Raw genomic sequence first — 20,058 nt, 5'->3', positions numbered from 1 at the left:
GCAGGGAGGAGGCAGAGATCTGCAGAGATTGGTTGCGGAGAGGCAGAGCTACAGCTGAAAGCTCAGCCTCTCCAGGAAGAGAAGCCCTGCGAGCCAGGGCAGCACAATCTGCGACCAGCAAAGTCGTAGAACTTTGCAGGTCGGTTACTAGGAAATAAATCACTCCTCTGCCGCGATGATGCAGCGATTTAACTCTGGCATTAAAGCTGAAGAGGATAGTTAAACAAAAGAAGGTAAAAAAAAAACCTCAGTCTCTAAGTCCTTGGGGGGCAGTGCATGCCTCTGTTGGTTTCATTTCAGTTGCAGCCTGATTGAGTGCTGCCAATCCTTTCTGCGTTATTACTACAACCTATCTGAAACCTAGAAGTTTGAGAGCGTGCTGCCCACCCAATCACATTAGTGGAATTTCCCTATGGACTTTTTTTCACTGGGTCACATAAATCATCTGAAACTAGTATGGTTGAGGTGTGCCAGTGTGAAAGTCCATAGGAAACAGTTCTCCAATCACGGCAATGTTTACAACCGGAAACATCTTAATTGGCTGAATAGTGTGGGTGAATTATTACAACCTATACGTTAGCATAATTTCCATTTTTTTTCCCCCCAATACGCTGCACCTGCCTGTTGCTATACAGCTCCCAGATGTCTGTTCTTCCTGGTGCTATACGTTCTTATTAGTGGTTCTGACAATGTGACACCAGCAGGGCACGTAAGGAAGTACAGCACCTGAAAAAACGTGGCACCCGGAGCTTTATAGCAACAGGTGGCTGCAGTGTACCGCTATATCAGCAGCTGCAGGAAGAGTAACACGTCTATATCAGCAGGACTAGAGTGAGGGGGGGGGGGGGAGAAGAGCGCAGTGGTGGAATCCAGTGAGAGCTGAAGTGGTAGTGTAGTGTAGTGTAATGTCTTGCATTGTAATATAGTGCTGTGTAGCTTAGCTGGTGGGTGCTGCAGGGATTAGTGTAGTGTAGCTGGGCAGTGTGGTTCAGATAGAGTAGCTTAGAGACCGCCTGGGGAAAAGGTCCATAAGGTGCCTCCTGCACCTTAGACACACCTGGTGTTTCTACCTTTTTTACCCCCGATTTTGCCCTCTAAACCTAGGTGCCTCTCATAGTCTGTAAAATATGATAATTCCAATTTACGTGAAAATTGTATGCTGGTTGGAATTGGGCGAGTCAAATGCAGTTCATTTTGGATTGGTCAGTGCTGTATGCACTTTGCATTACATTACAGAACAGAAAGTGTATCGGCAGCCTCAGCATTAATAAGAGATAAGACGAGCCATGGTGTAGCTATTTTGTCATTTAACATTACAACTATATGGGTAAAGCATATCTCTATGGGCCCGTCTCCACTATTGCAGAAACAGGTCCGAATTCGGAGAGTTCCCCGCAGGCGAACTGCGCGGGAAAACTCTGCCATAGGAAACTATGGCGCCACCAGCCGATTCGCTTACCTTAGCGATTCGGCCGACATTGCCATCAGTTTCCGTGCGGGAGGCTATGAATCCCAAAGCTGTGCATGGCACTGCTTCTGGGATTCGTCAGCGTTCCCGCTGACCAGGAAGTGCCACCACGCGTCTCGCAGCCGTGCGCGGTGGCCAGTGGGAACGGCCCTAAATTGTGGCCAGAGTTCTGCTTTCAGCAAGTAGGTGGCTGACATTATCATCAGATAGGAATCTATTCAGGACATTTCATAACTGTTCTCTTTGGTGGCTCATCTTCCCTTTTTTTTTTTTTTTTTTTTTTTTTTGAAGAATGTGTCAAAGTTCACTTAATTAGAGAAGCAGAGATCAGTGAGATTAACCATTAGAGGAATGCAATAGCTGAACATTTATGGTGAATGTAGCTTTTTCCACAACATGCAGAGCTGTGGGGATTAGGGATAATCACAAACACTGGTCCACATGACAGCCCAGGGGCCCCAGATTTCTCTCACTCACTGGGGCCCCCAAACCACCATGCGACACCTAGAGGGAAGTGCGGGCAAGCCCTGGACCTCTCACCTCCAGGGAACTCACCCCACCACCTCTAAACTGAATGCCAACTGCAACAAACACAATTGCTAACTTCCAGCCAGAGCAATATCCTGCCTCTATCTGGCCAGCAGACGCTTGTCAGCCAATCAGGTGCACTGTCATACACCCTTTGCCTGCTGTACCATACCTAGCAGGAATTACATAGATTAGCATTCAGGTGGGAGGCTTCGGTTGGACGCAATCGTGAATTGCGTCGTTTACAGGGACGCCCCGTGTAGGCACATCTCCCACACGGTCCCCTCCCTAACCACTCACCTGTCAACCGCATCCTAGAAGCTGCAAAAAATAAATTTAAAATCACAAACACTGGTCCACATGACAGCCCAGGGGCCCCAGGTCTCTCGCACTCACTGGGGCCCCCAAACCACCATGTGACACCTAGAGGGAAGTGCGGGCAAGCCCTGGACCTCTCACCTCCAGGGAACTCACCCTACCACCTCTAAACTGAATTAGGGATAAGCCAGCACAGTTTCACGAGAACAATTTCAAGGAGGCGGCCGTATATCACTGCGGATAAGCTGACTTGGGGACCAAAAAAGACTTTATGGTCGGGGTTGGCTCGTCCGTGATTCTACTGCAAGTGACATGCAGAGCTGGAGTTGGAACATTGTATACAATGAACAGAGGCGCCAAAAGTATAAGATTAGATTAAATGAGCTTAAAAACCAACTTAAATGGCAAAATTGAAGGAGGAAGTGGTGGTCTTACCTCCCTCAAGCAGACACGTCAACGACTGCGATTCAGACAGTCAAACACATTTATTAGGAACTCCAAAAAGAAATGCAATGCGTTTCGCAGGTTCAACCCCGCTTCATCAGGCAATATAGGGAGGAGTATCAAACAATCTGCACAAGGATTCAAATTAAGCGCCTCTGAGACAGCATATTAACCCTCAAAGAAAAAAAAATATTTGTTACAGCTGATAAAAAAACCTGCAATAAATCTGCATTGTGTTTAATTCCAGCTTTCACAGAAGCAGACATAGGATTAACATCCTGTATTTACAAATTAGCTGCTCTGCCAAGGCAGAGGAGATTTCTGAACTAACACAGCTGAGAGATCAAATTACCGTTCGATTCACAGATGTGAGAGAATTAGGCTAACCTCTCTAAATACATACCGGGTGCATTTGTCTGTTTTTCCTTCTGTCTTGTGCAAGCATTTAGGTCCACTTTAAACAATACCAGTCCCCTGGCAGTCCTGCTGATCTTTCTTGTCAGTAAGGTCTAAATCACACACCTGAAACCAGCATGCAGCTAATCTTGTCAGATTTGTCAGACATTTGATCTGCATGCTTGTTCAGGGTCTATGGCTTAAAGGGAAGGTCCAAGCAAAAAAAAAAAATGAGTTTCACTTTCCTGGGGATTCTACCTGCCCCATGTAGGCATCCTGTGCCCTCGTAGTCACTCACTGCTGCTCCAGGCCCCCGCTGGCAGCTTTCTGACCTCAGAGGTCAGGGCCGAATTGCGTACATTTTTACACATTCCCGCTAGTGCAGGAACATTAACACATACATTTTTACGCATTAGTGGTGCAACTTGTACATTTTTGTTCCTGCACTAGCTGGAATGCGTAAAAATGTATGAAATGTGGCCCTGACCTCCGAGGTCAGAAAGCTGCCAGCGGGGGACTGGAGCAGCAGTGAGTGACTACGAGGGCACAGGATGGCTACATGGGGCTGGTAGAAGCCCCAGGTAAGTGAAACTCATTTTTTTTTTTTGCTTGGACCTTCCCTTTAAAGCAGTGATCTGCAAACTTGGTTCTCCAGCTCTTAAGGAACTCCAAAGTCCCACAATGCATTTGCCTTTATGAATCATGACTGTGGCTTTCAGACTCCTGCAATGCATTGTGGGACTTGTAGTTCCTTAAAGGGAAGGTCCAAGCAAAATAAAAAAATTGAGTTTCACTTACCTGGGGCTCCTACCAGCCCCATGCAGCCATCCTGCGCCCTTGTAGTCACTCACTGCTGCTCCAGTCCCCTGCTGGCAGCATGCCGACCTGGGAGGTCGGCGGATCGCATTGCGTACATTTTTACGCATACCCGCTAGTGCAGGAACATTAACACATACATTTTTACGCGTTAGTGGTTCAATGCGTAAAAATGTACGCATGGCACCACTAACGCGTAAAAATGTATGTGTTAATGTGGGTATGCGTAAAAATGTACGCAATGCGATCCACCGACCTCCCAGGTCGGCATGCTGCCAGCAGGGGACTGGAGCAGCAGTGAGTGACCACGAGGGCACAGGATGGCTGCATGGGGCTGGTAGAAGCCCCAGGTAAGTGAAACTCATTTTTTTAATTTTGCTTGGACCTTCCCTTTAACAACTGGAGAGCCAAGTTTGCAGATCACTGGCTTAAAGTATCAGAGGGAGAAGATCAGCAGGACAGCCAGGCAATGTGCATTATTTTAAAGGAAATAAACATGTCAGCCTCTATATACCTCTGACCTCGGGTTCCCTTTAATGAAGTTAATTCCTTCGCCGGAGATGGTAAATAATTCTGCAGCCGCAGATAATTCTGGCTTGCATTCAGATGATAAGCAGCCTGGAATCTGGGCTGTCCAATGCACTGCCTGCTGAATATGATTGGCCCAAGTCCAAGCTGCAGACAATTTGCATGGAAGCCTGAATGATTTGCAATTCATTGTCCATCTCTCTTCTTTACTCTGCATGATGCAGGAAGTACACAGAAGCTGTATTTGCTGCTGCTGTTGGAGAGATGTTGCCCCCCCCCCCCCTTACAGGGGCGAGAGCGAGAGGAAGTCTCTCTCAGGTGGGGATCAGACCATAATATAAAATAGAGGTTCATCCCCTTCCCTTACTATCCAAAACTACATTTTATTTTTTTCCCCATAGTGAAGCTTTAACCACTTCAGCCTACAGGGTTGAGAATTTTTTACATCTGAGCAACTTTCACCTCCCATTCATTTGCCAATAACTTTATCACTACTCATCACAATGAATTGATCTATATCTTTTTTCCGCCACCAATTAGGCTTTCTGTGGGTGGTACATTTTGGTACATTTTGCTAAGAGCCGCGGGAGCGCACATGGCCCGCAGGAGTGCGCACAGCCTAACTGGACAAAAATTATTCGTCCAGTTAGGCTGAAGTGGTTAGAGAACCTGCAGTGAGAGGGATATAGAGGCTGACATTTTTTCCTTTTAAACAATGCGCATTGCCTGGCTGTCCTGATCCTCTGCCTTTTAATACTTCTAGCCATAGACCTTGAACAAGCATGCAGATCAGCTGCCTACCAGTATGACAAATCTGACAAGATTAGCTGCATGCTTGTTTCAGGTGTGTGATTCAGACACTGTTGACCAGAAAGATCACCAGGACAGCCAGGCAACTGGTATTGTTTAAAAGGAAATATATATGGTAGCCTCCTTATCCCTCTAACTTCAGATGTCCTTTAACCTGCTGAGCGGTCTGAACGAACTCAGCTCGTCCAGTACCGCCGGAGCCTGCTGCTCAGGCCCTGCTGGGCCGATTTGGCTCAAATAAAAAGCAGCACACGCAGCCGGCACTTTGCCAGCCGCGTGTGCTGCCTGATCGCCGCTGCAGTGCGGCGATCCGCCGCATGCAGCGGCGAAAGAGGGTCCCCCCCCCCCCAGCCGCCTGAGCCCAGCGTAGCCGGAACAAAAAGTTCCGGCCAGCGCTAAGGGCTGGATCGGAGGCGGCTGACGTCCATGACGTCACTCCGCTCGTCTCCATGGCGACGAGGTAAGCGAAACACGGAAGGCCGCTCATTGCGGCCTTCCGTGTTACTTCTGGCCGCCGGAGGCGATCGGAAGAACGCCTCCGGAGCGCCCTCTAGTGGGCTTTCATGCAGCCAACTTTCAGTTGGCTGCATGAAATAGTTTTTTTTTTATTAAAAAAAAACCCTCCCGCAGCCTCCCTGGCGAACTTAATAGAACGCCAGGCAGGTTAAAGAAAATTTGTAACTAAACAAAGTTCCCCTGGGGGTACTCACCTCGGGTGGGGGAAGCATCTGGATCCTATTGAGGCTTTCCCCATCCTCCTGTGTCCCACGGCGGCGGCAGCAGCAGCGATAAAGCTCCCCCTGAACGGCGGGGATGTAAATATTTACCTTCCCGGCTCCAGCGGGGAATTATCAGGATTAGAGCAGCTTCTCTCTTCTCTCTTATCTTTTATAAGCTGGATAAATCGTCCTCTGAGCTGGCTGGGCTTTCACATACTGAAGAATTACAGACAAGGGCAAAGCTGTTTGCAGGAAGAAACAAGCAGCCTCAAACTTCAGTGCATGAGAACAGGGGGAAAGAAACACAAATGATCTCTTGAGATTCAAAAGGAAGGCTGTATACAGCCTGCTTGTGTATGGATGTATTTTCTATGTGTGGACATACTGTACGTCAACCTACTTCCTGTTTTGGTGGCCATTTTGTTTGTTTATAAGCAAACTTTTTAAAACTGTTTTTAACCACTTTTAATGCGGCGAGGAGCGGCGAAATTGTGTCAGAGGGTAATAGGAGATGTCCCCTAACGCACTGGTATGTTTACTTTTGTGCGATTTTTTTTTTTTTTCCCCAAGGGTTTTTATTGAAAGGAAAAATCACATTACAGATAGTTATAACAGTAAATAACAAGAAGTACCCCACTTAGGGGAAAAGCATGTTAGCATACATAAATGGTTAAGATAAAATGAAATACTTGAATGTATAGCTTTTAATAACTAACAATATTTTGGTAAAATAAGTGGTTCTTCCTCCATTTAAAGGGAAAAAAGAGGAGGGAGGGAAGATAATGATATAAGGAGACAAGTTAAGACAGTCGGTGCCGTGGGTGGGGTTGTCACATCATACCAACCGGCACCAAACTGACCCAACATTGGGGGAAGGAAGTGAAAATTTAGGAGGGAGGGTTAGGGGAACAGGAAAATCTATATACAAACATTTAAACATAACTAGGTTCAGGGCCGGGCCGAGGCATAGGCTGGAGAGGCTCCAGCCTCAGGGCGCAGTGTAAGAGGGGGCGCAGAATTCATTCAGCTGTCATTCCTAATTGTGTTTGAAGCAGAAAGAAATAAGAAAAGGGGATACATGGCAGTGACTGCAAGCCAGATAACTACATATTAAGGTGTTGGGGAGGTTGTGGGCCCTGTGGCGCCTCTTAGTCTAATAGCAATCAGTGTGTGATGGCTGGGGTGGGAGGGATGGAGGGGCGCACTTTGGGGTCTCAGCCTTGGGTGCTGGAGGACCTTGTCCCAGCTCTGACTAGGTTTCTTGTCCTGATATCATATACCCTGGTGACTATAAACATATATATGAGTGATGTCCACATAGAAGAAATTAAAATGAGTGTAGTGTGTAGGAGAGGCCTTGATTATCTTGCCATGATATCCATTTATCCCAGATCTTGAAAAAGTTATCCGTTTTATCATTTAATTTAGCTAGAATATGCTCAGATTGCATTGTTTCATTCAAAGATTGGAAGACTGTTTCTACCAGTAGTGATGAGGAACGCCATTTTGAGGCTAAATGTCTCTTGGCTTGGGCCATAACAAATTGTATGAATTTATGTGTGGAATAAGGTATGCCTGTAGGTTTATTGCCAAGAAGCGCCACTGTGGGATCGAAATGTATAGATTTACCTGTTATTAATTTGATTTTATCCCAGATTCTCTTCCAGTATATTTTTGCTATGGGACATTCCCACCATATATGCCATATATCACCTTTTTTTAAACATCCTCTATAACATAGATCTGATTGTGTGTCAGAAAATAAATGTAACTTCGTGGGGGTATAATAGACTCTATGGAAAAGTTTAATTGATGTCTCTATGGACGAGTAAAATAAGCTACTTTTAGTAAGTTGTGTACAGCAATGCGACCATTTGGCATCTGATATGTCTATAGAGCAGTCTTTTTCCCAATCATTTTGACATTTTAATTTAGGGATCATATCGTGATGTTGCAATATTGAATATATTTCAGAAATAAAACCCCTATCTAGTGAACGTCCTTTGCATCTATTTTCAAAAGAAGTGTACCCCAAAGTTTCATTATCTCCATCTAGTGAGTGTAGAAATTGAAGGATCTTTTTGGCTCTAAGATGTTCTGTTATTGGGATTGTATAGTTTTCAAATAAGGTAGATACTGACATCAATTTAAATGATTTCAGAAATTTACCAAGAAAAATCAGATTATTGTTATACCACCATATGAAGTTACTCTTGTCATGTCCTTGGGGGAAATCTGGATTTCTAAGTAGATGAGTCATGCAAGATACTGGAGATTGTAGGCCGTATGGATATCTATATTTTTGCCATATTTTGAAGGAATGTGCTGATATGGGAGATACTTTATTTTTTGGTAAGGTATTTTGGTTGCCCACATTATAGCAGGCATAGATAGTGGTAATAATAGTTGTGATTCGAGATCTACCCACAGTGGCGCAGCCCTTCCAGCATTAACTATAGCTAATTGAGTGATCTGAGAAGCCACATAATAATTCCATAGGGCCGGAGCTCCTAGTCCTCCTTTATCTTTGGGCCTCGTTAAGGTTTCATACTTAATTCTGGGTTTACGTTGTTTCCATATAAATTTCTGTATCTGTTTCTGAAGGTTATGGATTGCAAATTTCTTGATAGGGATTGGGAGAACTCTGAACAGATATAAAAGACGTGGAAGAAGTGTCATCTTGACCGAAGTAATTCTTCCTGATAGTGATATAGGGAGATCGTTCCATTTTAGTAAATCTGAATGGAGTTTTCTATATAGAGTTTAATAGTTACCATCATACAGTTGGTCTGGGTCGCGAGTAAGGTTTATACCAAGGTATTTAATTGATTTTGGTTGGGGTTGAATTCCTAATTTCGTAGCTAGATTTGATGTTCCATTATATGGGGACCTGGTGAGCATGAGTTCTGATTTATCTAAATTAAGTTTAAAACCAGAGAATTTTGAAAAATGTTGGATTATATCTAGGGTGTTAGGTATAGAAGTATGAGGAGATATCAATGTCAAAAAGATATCGTCCGCAAAAAGACAGATCTTGTGTTCTTTGTTACCAATTTGAACTCCCAGTACTTCATGTGATTGCCGAATGGCATTAGCCAATGGCTCCATCATGAGTGCAAAAATACCAGGAGATAATGGGCATCCCTGTCTGGTTCCACGTTGAATTGGAAAGGAGGTTTTATTAGTTGAAGGCATTTTCATAGACATAGAGGGTATTGAATATAATGCGTTTATAGCATTTAAAAAATTTCCAGAAAATCCATATTTTTTCAAGACCTCTTTCATATATGGCCATTTCACCAGGTCAAAGGCCTTTTCCATATCTAAGGATAGCAAAGCTAGATTAACCTTTGACTTTTTGCAATAATATTGTATGTCAATTATTTTTCTAATATTGTCTGCTGCTTGGCGTAATGGAATAAAACCTACTTGATCTTTATTAATCAAGATGGGGAGAGCCGAATTTAGTCTATTGGCTAAGATGGAGGTTAAAATCTTGTAATCTATCCCTAAAAGGGAGATGGGACGATAGTTTTTAACTAGAAGTGGATCTCTATTTGGTTTTGGGATAACTATCAATGAAGAGGCTAAAAATTCTGGAGGAGGGATAGTACTTTTCATAATTGTGTTAAAAAATCTCAGCATATGGGGGGCTAATTTATGTTCGAACTTCTTATAATACGATGCCGTGAGGCCATCTGGACCTGGAGCTTTGTGCGATTTTTAACAATACAGATTCTCTTTAAGGCCTTTTGTGGCATTGTATACATTAATAACATTGTATATCTATTTCCTCCCTTTTTTTTTTTTTTCCTTTCCTTCAGCTGAGCCAATCATACGTGGGGAGCTGTGCCACCTCCCAGAAGGTGCAATCTTCATATACTGCCAGGTTGGAGATAGACCTTAGTAAGTCTTTGCTGATTGCATGTACAGTGATGATTTCTTGTACTGCCATATACCTGCATTGCTTTATTCATTTCACTGAAGCCCTTGTGCAGGTATGAATGTTTAGCTGTTTAGCTTGTCTGCACCTCTCAGCCTCTTCATGATTGCCCATTCACACTTGAAAAAAGGCAAAACTCTAGCACTAGTGTGTTGCACGGGTGATTTTTTTTTTTTACCTTGATTATTGGGGTAAAATTACTGTACAAATCCGTGTTTGAGCGATCGCGATTAGCGCTTCTATAGCACGCTAATCGCAATCACTCCCAAATCACCTTAAAATGCTGCATGCAATGCGTTTGCGATTGCCGTTAATCACAAAACTCTTTGCTTTGAGGAGCCCCCCCACAAATCACAGGCAGCCGGCGGCGATCAGACCCCCCCCCCCCCCCCAGCAGGACATTTCCTCCCCCCTTTTAGGGGTGAAAAAGGGGGGGGGGGGGGGGGGGGAGTCTGATCGCCATGCTGCAAACCTGATCTGTGCTGTGGGCTGGAGAGCCCACGCTGCTCAGATCAGGCATAGAGAGCTTGGTCCTTAAGTGGTTTTTAAAGTGAACCTGAGGTCGACGGGGAATCATTTTTTTATTGATTTTTTTTATACATACCTGGTGTTTCTTCCAGCCCCCTCCATGCAGATCACTCTCACACCGGCGTCTAAATCCTCCCAGATGGTCCAGTATCAGCCCTGTTTACCAAGGCCAGTCGGGCATTCTGCACATGCATTGTACTGCTGCATGGCCGCACGCACCCACCCCGCCATGCTCCTAGCCGCGGCAGCAAGTCAGGGGAGCCTGCTTGGCCGCACTGCACCTGCGCAGACTGGCTGCGGAGAAAGGGGCTGCTACCAGAGCATCTAGGAGGATTTAGATGCCGGCGAGGGAGTGATCTGTGCGGAGAGGGCTGGAGGAAGCTCCAGGTCTGTATAAAACTTTTATTCCCCCTCATCTCAGGCACAGAGATGAACTATATTCAAAGTTTTATACATACCTAGGGCTTCCTCTAGCCCCATCCACACGGATCGCTCCCACGCCGCCATTCTGTCTTCTGTACTGGGTCCCGTAACTTTCCCCAGTCGCGGCCAGTCCGAGCAAGTGCAGTGCGCTCCCTCCGTGTCTCTCCGGCGGAGAATAGGACTGCACTTGTGCAGCACTATTCTTCTCAGACGGAGAGAGCGCACTGGGCATGCTCATACTGGCCGCGGCTGATTGAAGTTATGGGACTGGGGATAGAAGATAAAGAGGCCAGAAGATGCGATGTGGGAGTGATCCGTGCGGATGGGGCTGGAGGAAGCCCCAGGTATGTATAAAACTTTGAATATAGTTTGTCTCTGGTTTTCCTTTTAAGAAAAAATAGCTGTCCTTTAACTACTGCAGTATACGCAAAGGTTTGTACTGTACATGCGGGGCACTATGGCGAAAAATTGTACAATTTAAAATATGTGCAAATATATACAAACAAGAAGTACACTTTCTTTTTTTTTTTTTTTTTTTTTTTGTAAAATGAGCCATAAATCACTTCCTGGAGCTAGTCTACTTTAGGGGACCCACCGCAAATCCCCATAGACACTTTCAGCTGGGCTGCAGAAACGGAACAAATGTCAGCTTTCACCTTGTTTAAACCCCCACAAGCCTTATACCCATGGATAGGTAAGCATATCCTCTAATGAATTGTGAGGTTTTCGGTCAAAAAAAGAGTTGAAATGGGCTGTGTAGGAGCCGCCGAACGGCCTTAATCTCGGTTCCGTTGGCCATCTTCGTTCTGCTGTGCAGGTCCTTTCTTCCTCCTCATTGGAGGGTTTGTTAGCTGCTGACAGAATCTGGCACGCCCCCACCGAACAATCCCTCCAATGAGGAGGAAGAAACGACCTGCAGAGCAGAACCAAGATGGCTGACGGACCCGAAATTGCGGCCGTTTGGCGGCTCCTGTACAGTCAGTTACAACTTTTTTTTGACCGAAACCCGCAAAATTCGTTAGAGGGCATTCTTAGCTACCAGAGGATATAAGGCTTGTGGAGGTTTAAACAAGCAAACAGAAGACCTTTGTTCCGTTTCTGTAGCCCAGCTGAAATTGTCTATGGGGATTTGCGGTGGGTCCCCTAAAGTAGACTAGCTCCCACTTTCTCCTATGTTGCTGTCACTTACAGTAGGTAGTAGAAATCTGACAGAAGCAACAGGTTTTGGACTAGTCCATCTCTTCGTAGGGGATTTTCAGGGATTTATTTATTTTCTAAAGCACTTGGTGAATGGCAGTTGCTCTGTCCAACTGCCAAAAAACTGTGTAGCGAGCAGGGAAGCTGGCCAGCATCATTACATTGTTACATAGTTACTTGGGTTGAAAAAAGACATACGTCCATCGAGTTCAACCAGAGAACAAAGTACAACACCAGCCTGCTCCCTCACATATCCCTGTTGATCCAGAGGAAGGCGAAAACCCCTTACAAGGCATGGTCCAATTAGCCCCAAAAGGGAAAAAAATTCCTTCCCGACTCCAGATGGCAATCCAGATAAAATCCCTGGATCAACATCACTGGGCATTACCTAGTAATTGTAGCCATGGATGTCTTTCAACGCAAGGAAAGCATCTAAGCCCCCTTTAACCACCCTGGCGTTCTGATAAGATCGCCAGGGAGGCTGCGGGAGGGTTTTTTTTTAATAAAAAAAAAACTATTTCATGCAGCCAACTGAAAGTTGGCTGCATGAAAGCCCACTAGATGGCGCTCCGGAGGCGTTCTTCCGATCGCCTCCGGCGCCCAGAATAAACAAGGAAGGCCGCAATGAGCGGCCTTCCTTGTTTTGCTTAGATCGTCGCCATAGCGACGAGCGGAGTGACGTCATCGACGTCAGCCGACGTCCTGACGTCTGCTGCCTCCGATCCAGCCCTTAGCGCTGGCCGGAACTATTTGTTCCGGCTGCGCAGGGCTCGGGCGGCTGGGGGGACCCTCTTTCGCCGCTGCTCGCGGCGGATCGCCGCAGAGCGGCGGCGATCGGGCAGCACACGCGGCTGGCAAAGTGCCGGCTGCGTGTGCTGCACTTTATTTCATGCAAATCGGCCCAGCAGGGCCTGAGCGGCAGCCTCCGGCGGTGATGGACGAGCTGAGCTCGTCCATACCGCCAGGCTGGTTAAATGCAGGTATAGAATTTGCCATAACTACTTCCTGTGGCAATGCATTCCACATCTTAAGCACTCTTACTGTAAAGAACCCTTTCCTAAATAAATGGCTAAAACATTTTTCCTCCATGCGCAGATCATGTCCTTTGAGAATGCCTAGGGACAAAAAGCTCATCCGCCAAGCTTTTATATTGCGCTCTGACGTATTTATACATGTTAATTAGATCCCCTCTAATGCATCTTTTCTCTAGACTAAATAAACCCAGTTTATCTAACCTTTCTTAGTAATTGAGACCTTCCATCCCATGTATCAATTTTGTTGCTCGTCTCTGCACCTGCTCTAATACTGCAACATCTTTCCTGTAATGTGGTGCCCAGAACTGAATTCCATATTCCAGATGTGGCCTTACTAGAGAGTTAAACAGGGGCAATATTATGCTAGCATCTCGAGTTTTTATTTCCCTTTTAATGCATCCCAAAATTTTGTTAGCTTTATCTGCAGCGGCTTGGCATTGAGTACAATTATTTAACTTGTTGTCGATGAGTACTCCTAAGTCCTTCTCCAAGTTTGATGTCTTCAACTGTATCCCATTTTTATTTTGTATGGTGCTAGACCATTGGTACGACCAAAATGCATGACTTTACATTTTATAACATTGAATTTCATCTGCCATTTGTGTCCATATAGCTATCATATCCAGATCATGTTGCAGTATGTCCCTATCTTCCTGTGAGTTGATGGTTCTTCACAATTTTGTGTCATCTGCAAAAATGGCAACATTGCTTACTACTGTATCTACTAGGTCATTAATAAATAAATTGAAGAGTACTGGACCCAGTACAGACCCCTGTGGGACCCCACTGCTTACAGTCACCAATTTTGAGTATGATCCATTGACTACAACTCTTTGTTTTCTGTCCATTAGCCAGTTCCCTATCCATGCACACAGACTCTTCCCCAGTTCTTGCAACCTCAACTTTTGCACCAGACTTTTGTGGGGAACAGTGTCGAAGGCCTTTGCAAAGTCCAAGTATATCACATCTACAGCATTCCCAATATCCACATTATCATATATCCACATTAGCATTCACTACCTCATAAAAGCTGAGCATGTTGGTCAAACAGGACCTGTCTTTAGTAAACCCATGTTGATGCTGAGAAATAAGATTATTTTCTACTATGAAGTCATGTATAGTATCTTAGTAACCCCTCAAATAGTTTGCATACAACTGATGTTAAGCTTACAGGTCTAATTTTCTGGATCTGTTTTTTTGCCCTTGTTTAAATGCTTTTTAGGGAATATCTTTATAAAGAATAAAAGCCTTGCTGAGAATCCCCTACGAAGAGATGGACTAGTCCAAAACCTGTCACTTCTGTCAGATTTCTACTACCTACTGTAAGTGGCAGCAACGTAGGAGAAAAATAATGTATGGCTCATATTACTCGGGGAAAAAACGTACTTCTTACTTTTTTATGTTTGCACATATTGTAAATGTTACAATTTTTCGCCATAGTCCCTTTTTGCACAGGAAGTAGTACACTAACAGTTTGTGCTGTCGCACATAAGTGATGTCATATCTGTAACTGCTGGTTCCTGCACAGAGGATGGTAGTTTGTTCACCACTGCAGGAGCTCTATCAGATTAATCCTATTTAGATCACAAGATTTGGATACTTTCATAAACATTGCATGCTCCGTTTTTTTATTTCTGAACAAGATAAATAATTCCTTGGCTTCAGGCTGTGTGAGGTATGTCACTGGACTTGATCCCTTGGGCAATATTGCAGGGCTGAGACTGTACAGATGCAGTGCTAGCCTGTTGCTATGCCGGGGAGGGGGGGAGAGATGAGGGCCAATGGAGCAGCATACGAGAAATGTCACCCGGTGAGCAGTGTTGCGTGGGGAGAGCAGTGTTATCTGCCACATCGATCTGCCAGGCTGCTTGCTGGCCGATGTGCCAACAGTGGGTCAGGTGCCACTGTGCACATGCTAGTCTCCGCAGCCTCAGCTGAGTTTCATGTAGCGCAGCTCTGTGGGCCGGATCTGGCCTGTGTGCGCTGCTTTCTGGCCCTCTGACAGGCTTCCGGATTCCCCTCTTTTCCCCCTGAAAATTTGTGAGTGGGCAGCAGGGGATTTTGAAACTCTCCATGCTCACCGATGTCTCGTGTCTCCATGGCAACAGGGCGTCACAAGGTGTGACGTTAGGAAACGTCTGCGTGTAATAAGATGACATGTCTTGACGTCACATCATGTGACGCCCTGTTGCCATGGAGCTGTGGCTTGGGAAATAGGTGAACAAGGTGAGTTTAAAAATTGCCTGCTCGCAACTTTTCATGGGGGGAGGGGGGTTGGCATTTCAGGCATGCGGTCCGCACAATACGGCCTGGGCCGCGTAAAGTTTGCCTAGGCCTGATCTAGCAAGTGTAGAAAGCTTATGTCTGGATCATACGCTTGTAAGAGCAGGGCTCTCTCCCTTATGTCTGTATACGTTGGTTTTATCAGTCTTATCAAAGGCACCCACGGTTGTACCCAAAGCTTCGTACACACACTTGAAGCGTCGTGGCCAATGATGACTGCCTCTGCAAGAATCCAGCATGTGTACAGCAGCGCCCAATCCCTCTCGACTGAGAGCATTTATTCTCCTCACTTACCCCGCCTGCTGTGTGACGTCATCTTGTGATGCCCCGCCCCTGAATAGAAACAGAACATGTCTCAAGCCTACAGACTCACTTAAAGGGAACCTTAACTGAGAGTGATATGCATGTTTCCTGTTAAACAATACCAGCTGCCTGGCAGTCCGCTGATCTCTGTGGCTGCAATAGTGGCTGAATCACACCCTGAAACAAGCATGCAGCTAATCCAGTCTGACTTCAGTCAGATCACCTGATCTGCATGCTTGTTCAGGGGCTGTGGCTAAAAGTATTAGAGACACAGGATCAGCAGGCGACTCAGGCAACTGGTATTATTTTAAAAGGAAAAATCCATATCCTTCTCAGTTTAGGTTCCCTTTAATGCGGATCCGAGTTGAAAAAATAACTATAACAAGTAACTTGTCTATATATCTTATCTAAAGGTTAGATAGTTTACACAGAGAATCTAGCTGCAAATGGCTTTAATAGTATATGATTATTTCTTCCTGTGATATACGAGAGCAGCCATGTTCTGATTGTCATCATTACACACAGGCAAGCTGATCTGTATCTCCAGCCTTCAGCCTGTGAAAACTTCACTCTCCTTCCTCCCTCCCTCCCTCTGCCTCTGAAATCTTTGGCTAGTAACACCTCCTCCTGCCCAGACTGAGCTCCCATAAGCACTTGCTACATGGGTCTCAAGGTGCCAATGCACTAGATAAGCTGTGGACGAGGCTTGTTTAGTTTATAGGGAATAAATGTGCGTACACACATGCGACTATAGTCGTTTGAAACGATCGTTCCCCGATCGTTTCAAACGACGATCGTTTAAAAAAAAAAAAGCAGCCAACGATCATTAAGTCTAACGACGGACGAGATAGATCGTTAAAAACGAACTATCTAGCTTGGCGGATTTTTTCCAACGACTATCGTTTGCAAAAGTAGTACATCGTTGGAAACAGTCGTTCGTACTAGGCTTGACATGCGCATTCCGCTATTTCTCCATGAAACTTCTCATTTTTATGCGCAAGCGCAATAGTTGCTTTACGTGATGTAACGTTCAGCAGAAAACAAAGCAAGCGCTCACCAACATGGGCTACAACTGAATGACTCATCACCTCATATGCACCGCTTAAATAGCTCAAATGCACACTCAGCAATCAGACAGATGCAAAACATATGCAAAACTAAATACTTACCATGCAAAACAGGATAGCACAATGGGTGCTGCTAGCCTGGTAGTTACAGAACTGTGAAAACAAAATATAGGTAGAAGGCTGCGCATCCCTGACCCAGTACTGTACAATTGAATGGTTAATCGCTGTGGCGCACACCGCCCCCCCTAGACTAAAATGTACGCCCGCATCCAAACAATGCAATACTGGTCTATGGAGAAATTTTAGCTTCTATCATAGTTTTGCATGCAAAAATATAATATACTGGACATCTGCACCAACGTTGAGGTAAATCTCCAGAGCAGATGTCCGAACACTAAACTGACCTAAGTTAAAAGCAAATGTCTTTACCCTGGCAGCAGCTACGCTAAAATGTGTAACTTACATTCAATACAGACAGCAGAAAACAAAGCAAGCGCTCACCAACATGGGCTACAACTGAATGACTCATCACCTCATATGCACCGCTTAAATAGCTCAAATGCACGCTCAGCAATCAGACAGATGCAAAACATGTGCAAAACTAAATACTTACCATGCAAAACAGGATAGCACAATGGGTGCTGCTAGCCTGGTAGTTACAGAACTATGAGGTGATGAGTCATTCAGTTGTAGCCCATGTTGGTGAGTGCTTGCTTTGTTTTCTGCTGTCTGTATTAAATGTAAGTTACACATTTTAGCGTAGCTGCTGCCAGGGTAAAGACATTTGCTTTTAACTTAGGTCAGTTTAGTGTTAGGACATCTGCTCTGGAGATTTACCTCAACGTTGGTGCAGATGTCCAGTATATTATATTTTTGCGTACATTTTAGTCCAGGGGGGGCGGTGTGCGCCACAGCGATCAACCATTCAATTGTACAGTACTGGGTCAGGTATGCGCAGCCTTCTACCTATATTTTGTGATGTAACGTTCGTTCTAACGATCAGATCGTTACACACATTTAAAAACTAACTTTACTTAGGTCGTTCTTTCATCAATTAAAAGTTCGTTCGTCGTTCACAACGAACGATCTTTGTCGCATGTGTGTACGTAGCATTAGAGTATTAAAAAAAAAAAATTATAAGTATTTGGCTTGAGGAATGCCCTATTAATTATATGAAAGGAACACAATTCTGCAATGAGTAAAAGTTTCTCGGATCCACTTTAACTGGAGTGCCAGAGAAGATAACAGTACTGTAAAAATGATTTACAGTAGAATCCCTTTATTGTAAAATCCAAAGGACCAGGAAAAGTAGTTGATTATATCAGAATTGGTCATACATTGTATATTTATACAGATGCATTTGCTGGGACCTGAGGACTGAGTTTACTTTATCCAGCGCATTACTATACCAGAGTTTACTATAACAAGTCTACTGTATTCTGTTTTAATCATCACATCACTAATGTCCTGTTGTGTTTCTTGCAGCTGGAAGGATCCAACAAATCCTTTTAAACAAAAAATGCATCTCACTGGTGTTCCTACTCTTGCTAAAGTTGGGACGGTAAGTTTTTATTCTCTGTTTGGCAAACTTACCCTTTTTACGCAAAGCTACCTGAGATGAGCGTGCTTACCTCAGAGGTGTTCATGCTGGATCCACATGCCTCTGTGCATTGTAAGATCCTTGTGGTTCTCATAATCACGCCTTAAAAATTGTGACTCTCTGTTAAAGGAATACTGTAGGGGTCGGGGGAAAATGAGTTGAAATTACCTGGGGCTTCTAATGCTCCCCTGCAGACATCCTGTGCCCGCGCAGCCACTCACTGATGCTATGGCCCCACCTGCGGTTCACTTCTGGAATTTCAGACTTTAAAGTGTGACTGCACAGGCACAGACCATACTGGGCCTGCGCAGTACGCTCAGGGCGCAGTAGGGCAGACCTGATTGGGCTTTGCTATTCCTCCCGGAGCCCGAATGGGGAGGCGCTGCTGTGTATTCGCACAGGTTGACAAGTGTCGACAAAGACCTTCAAGGGGGTCCCAGAGCTGGATCGCCACTGCTGTGGAGGACAAGGCCTCCCGAGGTAAGTATCCCATGGGTTGTGTTTTTTTTTTTTTTTTCTCCCCATTACAGGGTTAATTTAAGAGTAGTGAACGGGGCAGGGAATAGGAGGGTGACAATTATTTTTCTTACAGGTTTGCTTTAATCATGGAAAATAATTAGCAAAATGCATTGTTCTATGGCAGCCAATAAGCGATCTTCCTCTGCCTTGAAGGGACCCTGAGTACTTATTAAAAATTAAATTGTGACTTACCTGGAGCTTCCTCCAGCCCACCGTAGTCTGGCGTGAGAGTCCACCGCATGTGCGGTTCAATATTAGAAAACCGTACATGCGCAGGACTCTGACGCCGGCTGGTGAGATGACTCGAAACGGCAAAGCGGGAAGCAGGCCTGACAACTTCAGGCTGAAGTTGTACCATAATGGAGCCAGGAGGAGGCCCGGGGACCTTGCAGGCTACGGTGGGCTGGAGGAAGCCTCAGGTAAGTCACAATTTCATTTTTAACAAGTGCTTAGGGTACCTTTTTAATCGCTTGCTGAAATATGACTGCATACATTTTTATATTAAACTTTGTATGCCATTATATAACTGCAATCTCATACACTATTTTCATCTTGTCTTTTTACAGCCTCAGAAGTTGACAGAAGAGCAATGTTTCAACGCAGAGCTGATCCGCATGCTGTTTGAAGAATAATTTTGCAGATTTGCTGCTTTGCTTATGGCAGAAATGGATGATTAAACTCTTTATATGGAGGCCTAGAGAGGTGTATGAAACCAAAGATGCACTCTGTCAGGTCTTTCGCCTACATTTATAAGACATGTTTTGATGTCTCAGACGAGCGACTGATTTGTCATGGCTATTCAGAAACCCGTGCATTTCCTTCATCTCTAGGGAAGAATAAATATCCCAGCACGTCCAATAATACTGCTTTTATATATTAGTCATTCAAGTCTCCTTGTTTGATCTCCTCTTTTTATAACCTTCCTTTGAGCAATAAAGAACACTATGAAATTGTACTGGATATCATCTGTAACAATGGTTTAATTTACTACAAATAAAGCATATAACCTCAAATGCTTGATGGCCTTTCGATGTGTATATGTCATGATGCAGATCCATTAAATCTGAATTACAGTCTGGCTTAGCATACAGGAAAGGAAAAAAAAAAATCTCCCGTCATCCTATTGTTAATATA

General features: G+C 44.7%; 2 protein-coding genes across 4 annotated transcripts in view; one reads left to right on the top strand and one right to left on the bottom strand.

The window, feature by feature from the left end:
- Positions 1-19,937, top strand: part of TXNDC17 (thioredoxin domain containing 17) — a 27,796-nt gene extending 7,859 nt beyond the window's left edge. For both annotated transcript variants that reach the window (XM_068270196.1, XM_068270195.1), the window contains exons 2-4: positions 9,852-9,933; positions 18,291-18,366; positions 19,491-19,937. In XM_068270196.1, the coding sequence (XP_068126297.1) occupies positions 9,852-9,933; positions 18,291-18,366; positions 19,491-19,556 (224 nt within the window). In that variant the 3' untranslated portion in view covers positions 19,557-19,937. The remainder of the gene's footprint in view (positions 1-9,851; positions 9,934-18,290; positions 18,367-19,490) is intronic.
- KIAA0753 (KIAA0753 ortholog) overlaps positions 1-20,058 on the bottom strand; it is a 290,703-nt gene that overhangs the window by 80,928 nt on the left and 189,717 nt on the right. The window contains exon 1 of one of the 2 annotated variants that reach the window (XM_068270189.1): positions 12,111-12,218. The exons of the other annotated variant lie outside the window; for it this stretch is intronic. The gene's annotated coding sequence lies outside the window, so the exon portion shown is untranslated. Of the gene's footprint in view, positions 1-12,110; positions 12,219-20,058 lie in introns of those variants that run through there. 2 annotated transcript variants of the gene reach the window in all.

Source organism: Hyperolius riggenbachi, chromosome 2 (assembly GCF_040937935.1).
Source record: "Hyperolius riggenbachi isolate aHypRig1 chromosome 2, aHypRig1.pri, whole genome shotgun sequence".
NCBI classification, from domain to species: domain Eukaryota; kingdom Metazoa; phylum Chordata; class Amphibia; order Anura; family Hyperoliidae; genus Hyperolius; species Hyperolius riggenbachi.
This window is presented reverse-complemented; position numbering and strand designations above follow the sequence as displayed.